The sequence below is a fragment of the Mastigoproctus giganteus genome, chromosome 9 (assembly GCF_048544385.1).
Source record: "Mastigoproctus giganteus isolate SK-2022 chromosome 9, ASM4854438v1, whole genome shotgun sequence".
Classification (NCBI taxonomy): Eukaryota; Metazoa; Arthropoda; class Arachnida; order Uropygi; family Thelyphonidae; genus Mastigoproctus; species Mastigoproctus giganteus.
In genome coordinates this window covers 60,663,495-60,678,898 of record NC_143583.1, presented here as the reverse complement: position 1 = coordinate 60,678,898, position 15,404 = coordinate 60,663,495, and the positions used below count along the sequence as shown (strand labels likewise).

Here is a 15,404-nt window from a genome sequence, read left to right as displayed (position 1 = left end):
TAACCCCAGAATAACGTATCAACTGTGTGGTACTACACTGAGGGTAATAGAGAATGAAAAGGACCTGGGGGCAATTGTGCAGTCAGATATGAAGTTTTTTGAGCAGTGCAGACAGGCTGCAAGAGTAGCTCATGGCATCTTGTCAATGATATTCAGAAATTTTGCTAGCAGGGATAAGGAGATGATTGTCCCCTTGTATAAGTCAATGGTGTGGCCACACCTTGAGTAATCTGTATACAGGTCTGGAGGCCTCATTTTAGGAAGGATGTGAACTACTGGAATGAGTACAGAGAAGGACAACGAGATTGGTGAGTGGAGTGGAACAAAAGGTTGCTCTTACCAAAAAAGACTTAAGTTCTGCAAATTGCAGTGTCTGGACCTATGAGGTGATCTGATTGAGGCATATAAGGCTTTGAATGGTTTGAGCAAGTTCAATGCAGCTGGAATTCCTCCTCTTGATCAGAATTTATGTCACCTGAGGGTGACATAAATTCAAATTGAGGAAAAACAGTTGTAGACTAGATGTGCAGAAATTTTCCTTTAGCCAGTGGGTGGTTGATAGATGGAAGAAATCTGTCATAGTGGAGGTCTAAAACTTAAATAAGTTGAAGGCAGAACTAGACAAGCATTTGGAGTGAATGGATGGGTGAAATATGAAGGTTTTTTTTTTTTTTTTGGCTGACGTATGAAAGCTAGCTTTCTTGCATTATATGCCTTTACTAATGCTAATTAGCATTCTTTGTCAGAGACTTCTCATCAACCTACCTTAGGCAAGGCACTCATCAACCTACCTAACCTCCTTTGTGACTTGATTACAGGCAAGTTTATATCTACCATAGGCTTTTGCAATACCTGATAATTTATATGCATGCTATGAATTTTTATTCTCTGCCACAAGTCTCATCAGTTAATCTGACAACCATTTAGTGCAAACTTCTGCAGATCTATCCTTTTTTTTTTTTAAATTTTTTTTTTTATTATTTTATGTAAACCCTAAACACGAGAGGTATTAGAACCTATAGTACTTAGTACCGTGCTTGGGTTGTAGGTTGAGAGGACGAAAGAAGATATTTGTTGACATTGGACTTGAACTTCTGTAGACTGTAATTTTCAGGAAATAAGTATGAAGGAAGGTTGTTCCAGAAAACAGCAGTTGAATGAATAAACAAGGAAGATGAAAAGTTGGTTCTGTGAGTTTGAAGTTGGACAGTAAATGGATGTTGGCTGGTGGCAGCACGTGTTCGGACTGTTTTGAAAGAGAGAGTGGGAATTATAGAAGCCAATTCAGAAGAACAGTGCCCATGGAAGTATCTGTAGAAGAGGCATGCAGCAGAAACAGTACGTCTATGAGACAGCGAGTGGAGATATTCTGTTAGAGATGGATCATTAATTAACCTAACTGCCCTCTTCTGAATGGAATCAAGAAGCCTGAGAGAGGTTTTAGGGGCACCACCCCAGATGTGGGAACAATATTCCATGGCAGGGCGGATTTGCAATTTATACAGAGTGAGCAGCTGTTTGGAAGAAAAGTAACGCCGAGAGTGATAGAGAAAACCAAGTTTTTTACATGCAGAGGAAGCAATATTTGTAATGTGCTTGTGCCAAGAGTGACTTCTAATCCCCAAAAGAGATATATCATTTTGCCTAGAAATCGGAGTGTCACCAAAGATAAGCATAAGAGCAGAAGAATCCTTTTTGCGAGATATAACACAAAACTGAGTTTTAGAAGGGTTGAAATCAACTAAGTTGTCTTTGCCCCACTGGAGAATTACTTGAAGATCGGCATTTAAGGAATTGGTAGCAGATTTTCGAGAAGTTGAAACTGATTGAGCAGGACAAGGTTTCTCAAAATTGAAAGTGGAATGCAATGTGCTATCATCGGGAAAACTATGGATAGGATTTCCAGTCAATGGAAGAAGGTCATTAATATATAAGAGGAAAACAGTGGGGGAAAGAACTGAACCTTGGGGGACACCGGCATTATGGAGAAGTTAGAAAAGAGAGAGAGAGCCATTTACCATCACCCTCAGTGAGTGATCAGAGAGAAAACTGGATAACCAATTACTAAAAACAGTTGGTAAACCATAAGATGGAAGCTTGTTTAGAAGACCTTTATGCCAAACACGATCGAAAGCCTTTGAGATGTCAAGAGCAACTACTTGCTCTTGACATCTCAAACTACTTGTGTTTCACCGAACCTTTCCATTGAATTAGTCCATAAATGGGTAATATAAGCCAGAATATCACCAGTGGATCGACACCGACGGAATCCATACTGGCGATCGTTGATCAGACGGAAGGTTTCTAGGTAGTTTAGGAGTTGGCGGTTAATTGATTTCTCCATTACTTTAGAAAGAGTAGAAGTAATTGCAATGGGATGATAATTGGATGGGAGGGATTTGTCACCCTATTTAGGAACTGGCTGGATATGAGAAAATTTTCAAGTAGAAGGAAAAACACCTTTGGAATTAGAAAGTGAATAAAGGCGACAACGAATAGGAGTAAGTTCAGGAGCACAGCTTTTGAGAACAAGTGGAGAAATACCATCAGGACCTGGAGCTTTCTCAGCATCAAGATTCGTCAAAATCCTTCTGACATTCTTTTGACGGAAAACCACAGGAGGCATTGAATGGAGCGTGTTGTGAATGGTGGGAGGTGTTTTACCAAGATCATTAATACATGAGCTGGAAGAAAAATGGGATGCTAGCAGGTCAGCTTTATCCTTGGCTGAAGTGACAACAGAACCATGTGGTTTGGACAGAGGTGGAAGCAGAGATGGGCAAAAGTTGCAGCCAATAGCTTTGGCAAGAGACCAGAATGCTCGGCTATTCTGGTCTCAAAGCAAGAAGAAGCAAGTTTTCTACTCTTAGCCTGTTCAAACTCTAGTTTGGACTGATTAATAACTGCTTTACAATTGTTGTGAGCTTTGGTGTAGGCAGAAAATGAAACTGAAGAATTAGAAACAAGCCAATTAGGATATGCAACATTCTTCTCTTGAACAGCCTTAGCACATTTATTTGAAAACTAAGGTTTAGAAAAAGGAAAAGATTTTAAAGTGGAGTGTGGGATAAAGGATTCCATTTCTGCAAGAATAATTTCACTGACACGATCTGAGCAAACGTTGACATCAGAAGTTTTGAAACAGTAATCCGACCAAGGAAAAGAAGAAAAGAAGTCTCGCAGGTCATCCCATTTTGCATTCTTGTAATGCCAAACAACATGAAGTTGGGAATAGCCATGAGATAAAGGTTCCATGGGAGAAGAGACAATCACCAAGTTGTGATCTGAAGTGCCGAAAGGACCTCTCACTTCGACCGTGTACTTAGAAGGGTTGTTTGTGAGAAAAAGATCAAGCGTATTGGCTGTATGATTAGGATTGTCTGGTATTCTTGTAGGTAAATGAACAATCTGTGCAAGGTCATTAGTAATTGTAAAAGCCTCAGCATCTCGACCAGCTGGGTCAGTGTGACTAGAAAACGGAAGCCAGCTGGAGTTGTGAACATTAAAATCACCAAGGAAAATTACCTCACTGTTGGGAAAGTTGGACTGGAGAAAGTCAAGTTGCAAAGAGAGGAAGTCAAAGGGCTCCAAGTGATTAGTGGAGTTGGGAGAATGATAGAGACAACAGATGAATTTGACACAATGAGGTAGAGAGATTTTACGCCAGAGAAGATCAAAGAGAGGCGATTCCAAATTGCCAAGTCTCTGACAGGAATATCAGAACGGACATATGCACAAGTACCACCTTTGAGGAGAAAGGAATCATACAACGAATAATTTGGGCATCTGAGATGAGCAGTATTTGAATCAACCGATAACTGAGATTCTGTCAGAAAAAGTACATGCGGTTTGGCAGACTGCAAGTGGAAATGGACATCGTTGAGATTAGAATTGAGACCACGTATATTTGTGAAATGAATTAGGAAGTGCTTGGGAGGTTTAGATCTTTTCGCAGATAAGCTTGCTCTATTAGTTTGACAATTCGTGGTGTATTCAATAGTAAGAAAAAGTGGGTGGGACATGCTGAATGAAGTAATGAAATTTTTGGAAAAGGCGTACACGTGGTAAGAATATACCCAGATCCTTGACATAACGTGGCCTGGACAATGCTCCCCCGCATACACACTACTCGGACTCCCTCCAGTCACTATCTGGCAGAGTAGAGGTAGCAAGATTATACACTAGCTGATCCGGAAGCCTCCTAGAGAGTTACCAATAGGTTCGGTCCAGTGTACTAACTAGCGGCCGGCCTGCGAACACAGTTTTAAAGCTGTACCTCGAAATGTAAGGAATGTTGGATCTCGCCACGATGTTCATCATAACCTCAAAAGTTATCAATCAGTGCACTGTGGAAAGAAAGGGAAGGGTTGACCGGAACTTAGCTCTAGAGACTAAACATGGGTTCCACCACTTCAAGCCTCCAATAAGCAAAATGGTGGTATTGCACCGGTTGACGAGAGTCATCTACCACCTAGTACTGCCTGGTAACAGTCTTTCCTCAATTTGAATTTATGTCCTCTCAGGTGATTATTCTGAACAAGAGGAAGAATCCCATCAGCATTGATCATGCTCAAACCATTCAAGGCTTTATACACCTCAATCAGATCACCTCGCAAGTGCCTAGTCTCCAGACACTAATCTGCAAAACTGAAGCCTCTGTTCGTAAGAGCAACCCTTCGTTCCATTCGCTGATCTTGTTGCCCTTCTCTGTACTCGTTGCAGCAGCTCTACATCCTTCTTAAAACGAGGCTTCCAGACCTGCATACAATAGTCAAGGTGTGGCCTGACCATTGCCTTATACAAGGGGATAATTACCTCCTTATCCCTGCTAGAAAAATTCCTGTATATCATTGACAAAACACCATGAGCTACTCTTGTAGACCGCCTGCACTGCTAAGAAAAACTTCATATTTGCCTACACAATTACCCCAGTTACTTATTTTAGAATCCCTGAAATACTCAGGAGACTGAATCCCTGGCCATATGGCCGTGAAGGGCAACCTGCAATGTTTTGCAATAAAGATTCTCTCTCTCTCTCTCTCTCTCTCTCTCTCTCTCTCTCTCTCTCTCTCTCTCTCACACACACACACACACACAACCCCTCTTCCCTGTTGTTCTGTCTCTCCTTTCAGGACAAGTAAAGGAACAGCCATTCACAAGAGAAGAAATAGAAGATACAATCAACGCTACCACTGAATGAAATTCCCAGACTTCCCCCAGGGCTCACATCTGGTGAGTATGGACTTGGCACACCCAGGGTCCTGAGGTGTATATCATCATTCTTCTCTTTCTTGGTGATTCCATTTTACTTCTCCCTCTCTTGGGGTAATCCAGAAATTTTTTTTTTTTGTTTTGTTGGCTGGTGCAGCATAAGCCTCAGGCTTCCTTGCAACATATGGTTAATAATAATAATTGAAGTGGAATTTACCAAAAGAATATGGAAACATACCACACAGATTCTAATCAGTCTGTACAACACATGCTTGAATGAGCAAAAATTCCTAACTATGTAGAAAACAGCCATGCTAAGAATGCTCATAAAAATCCCTCAGAACCACCTAACCTAGCTGAATCATATAAGCCAATAGCACTCTCCCAGTACTTGGGAAGGTGCTAGAAACTCTGATGGCTAAAAGAATCATGGTAAAATATCAAGAAATAGTGACATTCCACTCTCAATATGGCTTTGTGAAAAGAAGAGGAACTAAAGATACAATGGTAAAGGTCATAAAAATCCACACAAAGAAATAAATGCAAAATATCTTTTAGACCTCTTTGTGGATGTCATGGGTGCCTTTGACATGCTCTAGTGGCATGCCCTTGAGACATTCAGGGAGGCCGGCATATCCGCCCTGCTATATCAACTCCTCAGCAGCTATTTTGGAGAAAGAAGCCCAATTGCCAAATCAAAAGTATATCACTAGAAAGGTCACCAGAAGGTGTCCTCAAGGGTTAGTCCTGGAGTCCTTCTTTTGGAATGCAGTGTTTGATTCCTGGCTTGGAAAGGAATATCCCAGCATCACACAAGTTGCATGTGCAGATGATTTGATTTTTTTTCTGGCAGGTAATTCTAAAGACAATTGGCAGGTGCAGCCAACACCATACTGAATGACCTAGCAGACTGGTACGCAACACAAAATTAAGCCTACATCTAAAATATGTCAAAGGAAAAATGGTGTCCACAGGCTTAAACTTAAATATCAAAATGAAATAGTCAAATATGTACAGACTAACAAATATCTAGAAATAATTCTAGACAAAAAGTTGGGTTTTCTTCTTACACACACACACACACACACACACACACACACACACACACACACACACACACACACACACACACACCTGAAGTAAAAGGCCAAAAACTATATGGCTGTGCTAACTAAAGTCACCAGAAAAAGTTTGGGCCTTAACGGCAGGACACTAAAAATCTGTTATGATTGTGTTTTCCCTACTCATCATGACCTATGCAGTAGAAGTATGGGCACACAGAGTTACAAATGTAACTATTACAGTAGCAAAGAGTGATGTTATTGGATCTCCAGGACCTCAGGATAGTCTCAACCTTGTTCCTGCAGATCATAACCGGAAAACTACTATTTGGATTTGGAGGTTCAATTAAGAAGCCTCATGTATGGCATCGCAGTAAATGGTATGGATTTTTCCTGTTATGGCATCACAGGAAAAATCAAGGATGAGGCAAATACTTAATGAGAAATGCTGCAAAGATGTCAAGAAGCCAGCTTGGCAGCAGTTTGACTTATAATTTTCTACCACAGGCAAAATAAATAACAAAAACACAAATGTGGTGAATCCCAGCACTGGAGGCAAGCTACTTAATAATAGGACATGGGAGTCTGAATGGTAAATTACAAGCTGGGAATTTCAAACTTCCCTCACTATGCTATGGAGAGATGGATACTTGGGATTATGTTCTCTTCGACTGCCTCATCTACACAGACGTCAGAAACAACCTGGAATTGGAAATAGTGTCCTAAGAAGAGGAATGGAAACAAGATTAATAAATAGCAAACCCCATTATATGGCTTTCTCAAATTTTGCAACAGCAGCCTTCAAGAGAAGGAAGTCACTCCTGTCAAGGTCATAAAAGTGAACAGAACCCTGAAAGAAAAGTAGTGCTGAGACACAGTAATGCAAGAACAGAGTACGATACCAGCACAGGAAGAAATGAAAAAAGAAAGACAACACTCACTAATATGGAAGAAATGAAATCACTCAGTGCAAAACTTGCACCCACACATAAAAGGCAATAAGTGACTCTGAGGAACAGAGACAAGAATTGAGATTAAATACAAAGGCTTAAACAAATGGAGGAAGAAAGAAAGAAGCCAGATATAATGTACAATACCGTGATGTTTTCCAATTCTGCAGCTGTAAAAGATGTCAAATCCATGACAAAGACAACAGAGAATGAAAGTAAATGAAAAGATGCAGAAACTGACAGTGACCACACAGCAATACATTACTCATCATTGTGAGAAATCATTATCTTAGCACAAACAAAGGTGCAATCAAGAAAATTAAGTTTAGACAGGAGATATTTAACTAAACATCAAGGAAAAGGTACAGCACCAACAAAACCAAAGATGACAAAAGCAGGAACTATCAACCCAGGTAATGAATAGGAAGCAAGAATAATGACCAAACCAAAAGAAGTGCATGGGAAAAATAACAAGGGAATGACATCCCCACCTTGACGTACTACTGCAATGACACCTTTCCCAGAGTCTCCCTCACAAGTGGTGAGTCTACAGTAATGTCAACCAAACACCTACTGAAAGGGAAAGAACAGACCACTTCAACCAAGAAGAGACAATATAGTTGGTCGTCGACTTACGACCGACTTCTGTTCTGACTGACAGGTCGTAAGTCGATCTGGTCGTATGTCGGTCATATATTTATTAACAGTATTTTTTAACCTTTCTAATTAATCTTTTTATCATCTTTATAATTTATTTTTATAATCTTTTAAATTTTTATCATCTTTTATTTTTCATTTTAAATACAGTAATGTTTTTATCTTTTACTTAGCGATACTGTACATACCTTCGTTTCTACGCCTAGGCTATCTCTCTCTATGAGGTTAAATTCAAACGTTCTCTACATTTTAATTGGTTTATTATTCATACTGTTTATAAAAAAACAAAACTACAATCTATAATTATTGTACATAATGTAAAATAAACACAAAAATACAATCTAAAATTAATGTAAAAATTAATACAAATGAAATTTACAAAATCAATTTTTAATCTTTGCTTGTGCTGGGTTGTGCATCGTCAGGGTCATGTTCTTGGGTTGAGGTAGGAGATGTTTATTTATAGAGACATTATGCAAAGCAAATCTTTTTTTTAAAATGCTTAAACCACCCATGAAAATCTGGGTGGTTTAAGCTGAAAATCTTCTGCGTAATCTTCTCCGGCACGTGATTTTAAACTCTGAAACAAACTTCTAGCCTTTGCTTCACTGTGTGAAGGCTCATGGGTGTATTTTTTTGTATTAAATCTTCCATCCACATAAACAACAATTTCTCCATTTCATGGATGGGTTCCTGTCATTGTTTGGTTAAAATTGTAGACTTAATAGGTGCAGAACCTTTCACAGCTTCCCGAATTCTTTCTTTGTCCTTAAGTATCGTCGATACCGTGGAATGTGATAACTTCAAGTCACGTGCTATCGTATTCACTTTCTTTCCGCCTTCAAAATTTTCATTTTGCACTCTGAATTGCTGACCGGGCTAGCCAGGTGGGTAAAGTGCCTGCCTGGCAACCCAAAGGTCGCGGGTTCGAATCCCGCCTTGGGCTTGGATCAGAGTAAAATGCAAAAACTTTGGGAGGGAGGTGCATTATGGCCACAGAAGCCGATGCACCAACAACTAACAAAAACAAAAAAAAAAACCACTCTGAATCAATAGTTTTCCTTGACTTCTTAGCTGGCGTATATGTAGATGAAGGTATTTTCCTTTTACTAAACATTTTATGCGTATTTCAGTAGAATTTTAATTAATACACCACACGCAACAGATGCTTGAAAGCGACTGGGTGTATGTGAGAGAGAGCAACTGAGTGTATGTGCCTGGTGCTGTCCTCAGGCCTCCCGTCATCGATGTGCCTCCTCACCTGGGTTATGGGTGTCCTCAGTAGTGACTTCCTGATTTATTATTAATTTATTCATTTATTTATTATTTTTTTTTTGTGGTCGTAAGTGCGGCCAGTCATAAATCGCATAGGTCGTAAGTCGATGACCAAGTGTACAATGAAACTACCACCTACTACTGACTATTATTACTGACAAGGACCACAACAGGAATGAGACTACTGGCTTTAGTGAAAAACTAAGGTAGGATGTAACAAGTAGAGGATGCTAACAAAGCGGAGCATTACTCTACTTTGCTGGCCAAGATACGTGAACCAGGATGGGATTACATGCCAACCCCAGGTGCCCCTGGTGTAGGTATGACTGCTGACCTGACCTGGCTCTCTTGCCAATGGAATACATCATACAGGTGGGTGGGATACATCGTGCTGGCCTACTATCCATTTACTTCACACCTACTTCCTTTTCTTCAATAGGGAAGGGAAGCCTTCCTTGAGTCCCCATCTGTCAATTCTCTTTCCCCAATCCCAAATCTACAGTATATCCTATTACTTTCCTTCTGAATTAATTTTCAGGTAAGGATTCCCTCAGTGACAGATTGCCACTGGCAGCATCCCATTAAGTGCACAGTAGATGGCTCACCTCCTTGTGGCAAGAAAAAGTGGTGGGGGGTTATCCAGGTGATTACTCCCCAAGTGGCTAAGAGCTTTGAACAAACTTTATTACGAAAACACGTGACAAGACACTACAGTGCACAGACTAACATTGGCACCACGCATGACTACTTTGCCTTACGGCTGCAGCACAGAAGATATAGCAGCTATGGGGGTAACCCTGGTCCCACATGCAATTTACACACGTACATATATAAATGTTCTTCCTGTATGCGTTGTACTTTCCATATTCAAATTCTGCATCCCTTATGTCTGAATGTATGGATATTGTGTCCAGTATCCCTACAAAATCTGATTGATTACTTGTGCCTGACGTAGCCGAGTGGTCAGGAGCGAGAGTGCATAGCACGCATTCCTTGAGTGGACCGGGGTTCAAGCCCGTGACTACTAAATACGATAAATACTTGTATTGACGATTTATTGTAAACTCTACTGACTTGGTTGTCGTGCCGGAGTATAAACAGAAAATTTATTTTTTATTTTTAATCAGTACTTCAAATTCATCAAATCTACAGTACAAAGTCTGATTGATCACTTAATCAGTACTTCAAAACTTTCACACTGTTAATACATATTAAGTTATTCTATGTTAATGTTTCTTTATATTAATATAAATATTTCTATATTTAAATAAAAATAAAACAAACTGCAGCCATTATCAACCCACTGCAGGATGGAAGCCTCCTCAACAATTCATGTTGAGGGAAATGGACCATAATCTGCCACGCTGGTCCAGTGCGGGTTGGCAGATCTACCGTATTTAGCAGTCAGGGGCTTGAACCCCAGTCTACTCAAGGAGCATGTGCCACCGCACTCCCACTTCTGACCACTCGACTACGGAGGCCTCCATTTCTATATTTATTAATGATATTGATGAAGGTAAAAAAAGAAAAGTCAGGGACTTGAATCCCAGTCTAGTCAAAGAGCATGTGCTACTGCACTTCAGCTCCCGACCACTTGACTACAGAGATGAAGGTATATCAGGCTTAATGTATAAGTTTGCAATGATAAAAAGGTTGATAGAGTAGTTAATGACAATAATCAAGGCATGCTGCTTCAACAAGATCTAGGAAAGTTTGGCAGACGGGCGGACAAATGGCAATTGAAATTTAATATTGAAAAATGCAAGGTATTGCATGTGATTGGTTGTAATTCCAGATTAACATACCAATTGTGTGGCACAACTCAGCTTGATGGAAAATGCAAAAGGTCTGGTTATTGCTTGTCTGAGCAATGCACAGACAGGCTGCCAATATAGCTCATGGGGTTTGTCAATGAAATACAAAAATTTTGCCAGCAAGGATAAGGAAGTGATTATCCCATTATATAAGGCAATGGTTAGACCACATCTTGAGTACTGCATACAGGTGTGGAAGCCTATAGAGCTGCTGGAATGGGTGCAGAGAAGGACAGTGAGATTGGTGAGGGGAACAATGGAGTACTCTTACCGAGAAAGGCTTCATTTATGCAAATTGCCACATCTGGAAAGTAACTACTTAAGAGGTCATCTGATTGAGGTGTTTAAGACTTTGAACAAATTGAGTAAGCTCACTGCTGATACCATTCTTCCTCTTGCTCAGATTACACGTGCACACACACACACACACACACACGCACGCACGAGGGGGCATAAATTCAAATTGAGGAAGGATGGTTACAAGGTAGATGTGTGGAAGCTTCAGATAGCAAGTAGTTGATTGTTTGAACAAACTTCCATCTGCTGTTGTGAGTGTCTGTAGTTGGAATAAATTCAAGGAAGAAGTGGACATACTGTTGGAAAGGATGGATAGGCGATATGGGAAGGTTTTTTTTTTTTTTTTTTTTTTGCTGATGCTGTGTAAGCTTGCTTTCTTGTATTATATGCCACTATTAATATTATCACCAGCCAACTATAACATATGCTTCACACCTGTAGCTCTTCACTCCAAAAACAAAGGGTTTTGGTGCACCTGTGCAGCATGGACACCATGTAAATTCTTTTTGGGTTTTAGTATTTATTTATCATTGTTTAAAAACTGGAGGGTTGGTTAGCTTTCAATACATCATGTGTATATCTTAAATTCATTTAAATTTGTTCTTTTTACCATTGCTTTTATTTTAAATTTGTATCTTTGTTGATATTTAAAAGCTCTTATATGAGCAGCTACTTAGATATAAATGGATAGCAATGTTTATTATGTCAGAATTCTTTTATTCCTCAAAACAGGAAAGCTATCTAAATAAACAGTTACAAAATGAGTTTATTCACACAACTTCTTTTTTTTCTAAGAAACGTAGTTATCATCATCAGCCATTTTCATTCCACTGCAGAATGAAGGCCCTCTCCAGCAACTTTCCAGTTCCTTCTGTTTTGTGCAATGGCCTTTCATTTACTACTCACAAACTCATGAATTTCATCTGTCCATCTCCATTGTTGTCTTCCAGGTTTTCTTTTAGTTCCTCTTGGGTACCATTCTGTTATTTTCTTAGTCCATCTGTCATCATGTCTTCGAACTGTATGTCTTTCCCAAGACCATTTCAGTTCTTTGGTTTTGGTAAAAATGTCCTTTATTTGTGTTTGCTTCCTAATCCATGTTTCTCTTCTTATCTAACAGTCTGATTTCTAATATGATAAATTCCATTCTTCGCTGTGTAGTTTTCAGCTTCTCTTCCATTCTTTTGGTGAATGCCCAAATTTCACTTCCATAAGTCATAGTGGAGAGTATACATTGGTTCGTTATTTTACATTTCAGACAAATTGGGATATTGCTCCTCAGTATGTGACTGAATGCTATCCATCTGAAATTTATTCTTCTGTTGACTTCCAGAAAAGTAGTCCATTTATACAGAAAAGTAGTAGTTAGTGCTAACTTTTCTTAGATGCTTGTAGTTATATCAGGCTGAATGTCTTTGCATACAATACAAAGGTTGGTAAGATAGTTAATGACAATAATAAAGGCATGCTTCTGCAATACAATCTAGGAGAATTAAGCAGATGGGCTGAGAAATGAAATTTGAGGTTTAACATTGACAAATGCAAAGAACTGCATATGGGTAGCAGTAATCCCAGATTAACATACCAACTGTGTGGTACTACACTCAGGTTAGGGAAAATGAAAAAGACCATGGGGGGGGCAAATGTATAGTCAGATATGAAGATCTCTGTGCAGTTAAGACAGACTGCCAGCATAATGTTTTGTGTGTGATATACAGGAATTTTGCTAGCAGGGATAAGGGGGTGATTATTTCATTGTATAAGACAATCATTAGGCCTCATCTTAAGTGCTTGCATGCAGGTCTGGAGGCCTCATTTTAAGAGGATGTGGATCTCCTGGAACTGTTGCAAAGAAGGACAATTGAGATTGCTAAGGGGAACAAAAGGGTGTTCTCACTGAGAAAGGCTTCAATTTCTGCAAATTGCAGCATTTGGAGACTAGGCACCTGTGAGGTGATCTGGTTGATGTCTTTAAGGATTTGAATGGATACAGGAGGCTCAGTCCTCAAGACATCCTTCCTCTTGGTCAGACTATGCACTTGAGGGGACTTAAATTGAAATTGAGGAAGGACGGTTGCAGGATAGTTGAGCAGGAATTTGCCTAAAGCCACCAGATAATTGACTGTTGAAAGAAACTTCCATCCACTGGCTAAAGCTGCCTTTAGCCAGCAGGTAGTTGATTGCTGGAACAGACTTCCATCTATTGTTGTGGGAGTTGATAGCTTAAATAAATTTAAGACTGAACTAGACAAACATTTGGAGTGATCGGTTGGGTGAAATGGGAAGGGTTTTTTTTTGCTGATGCTGTATAAGCTTGCTTTCTTGCATCATATGCCTCAACTAATGCTAATTTGTTGTGGAAGTGAGTAGTTTGAATAAATTCAAGGAAGAACTAGATAAATTGTTGGAGGGAATGGACAGATGATTGGAAAGGTTTATTTTATTATTTTTTTTTTTTCCTGATGCTGCATTAGCTTGTTTTCTATTTTCCATTACTGATGCTAATGTTCCTGAAGTTACAAAGGCAAATATATAAATAAGGAAATTATTATTATTATTAGCAGCCATATGGTACAAGGAAGCCTGGGGCTTATGCTGCACCAGGCAAAAAATTATGAATTACTCAGAGAGAGAAAGAAGTGAAGAATATTGATATCCAGCTCAGGACCCTGGGTTTGCCAAGCCCATACTCACCAGATGTGAGCACCCTTGGAAGGAAGGGGGATGCACAGATTCTTAGTTTTCAAGGTATTTTTGTATAAAACATATTTTAGTGCTGATTATTATATTTTATACATACTGGCTTTTTATCAATTCTACTACCATATCTAAGAGTAATATGTGTTTCTATGTGGGTTGAAGCTCACGTGACTGCTAAAGATAGTGATGTTTTTATAGTCTCTCTCTTGAATTTCTCTGATTTCATGTGGTCATCCCAGAGTATAAACAGAAAATTTATTTTTTTCATTTGTGCACTGAATGGAAATCATAGAAATCAAGAGATTATCTTATTCTACCACAAGATAATGTCTGGGAGCTCTAAACTCAACCTAAATCCCCAGGGGCTCACATCTGGTGAGTATGGGCTTGGCACACCCAGGATCCTGAGCTGGATATCATCATCCTTCTCTTTCTTGGTAATTTACTTCTACTTTTGTCTCTCTCTCTCTATCTCTCTCTCTCTCTCTCTCTCTCTCTCTCTCTCTCTCACTCTCAGGGTAACTCGGGAATTTTTTTTTGGCTGGTGCAGCATAAGCCTCAGGCTTCTTTGCACCATATAGCTAATAATAATAATAATCTTCTTCTTCTTTGTCTTTGCCTTTTCCCACGTTATATGGGGTCGGCATTCAATGTTCCCATAATAATAATATATAGCTAATAATAATAATAAATTAACTTAATGCTCACAAACTCCTTCAGCAAAGAAAGTAAACCCACTCTCATTTAGAATGGCTGGTGTAGAGTACCAGTCATTTGACTTTATACATATATATATAAATAATTATAACTAAATTCTGAGAGCATCTTTTCTCTTTTTCACTCCAAAGGGTCATAGCTTTCAAATTAATAAAAGATAACTGCAGGTTGTGTATGTCAGAAAATTTTCTTCAGACAAAAGCAGTTATCTATTTGAATAAATCCCTCTGGCCTTCTGCAATTGGGAAACATATGCAAATTTAGGAGGTAGGGTCCGAATAAATACTTAAATGAAATAAACAATAGGAGTGAATGAAAGACATGGGTTACAATTAAATTTTTAAAAACATTATTTTTTAATAGTCTTAGATAAGCTTTGCTTCCTTGCATTATTTTGCTAATACTAATACTAAAATTACTTTTCAGGACACAATGGAATTAAATCATCAGAAGCAGTCCCGTGCAGTAGCAGTTACATGTTTATCTTTTGCAGCTGGTGATTTCAATAATTTTGTAGTTGGAAGTGAAGAGGGAGCAGTTTACACAGGTGATAGTTTACATAGATTATCTTATTTTAAATCTCTTAAGAGTTTATTTCATTTTAAGTTAAAAATAAAAAAAATGATAAGAAAAATGCTGTATCTTAAAGTCACAAAGGTAATCAACTGACCAAAATAATCTATTAATTTATAGCTTCTCTCTCTCTCTGTCTTGTTTTTTAC

At 39.0% G+C, this 15,404-nt stretch overlaps 1 protein-coding gene across 1 annotated transcript in view; it reads left to right on the top strand.

Moving 5' to 3' along the window:
- Window positions 1-15,404, top strand: part of LOC150080278 (cytoplasmic dynein 1 intermediate chain-like) — a 389,556-nt gene that overhangs the window by 301,075 nt on the left and 73,077 nt on the right. Inside the window, 1 exon segment of the mRNA XM_090380674.1 lies at window positions 15,109-15,229. Within this exon segment, the coding sequence (XP_090236800.1) occupies window positions 15,109-15,229 (121 nt within the window).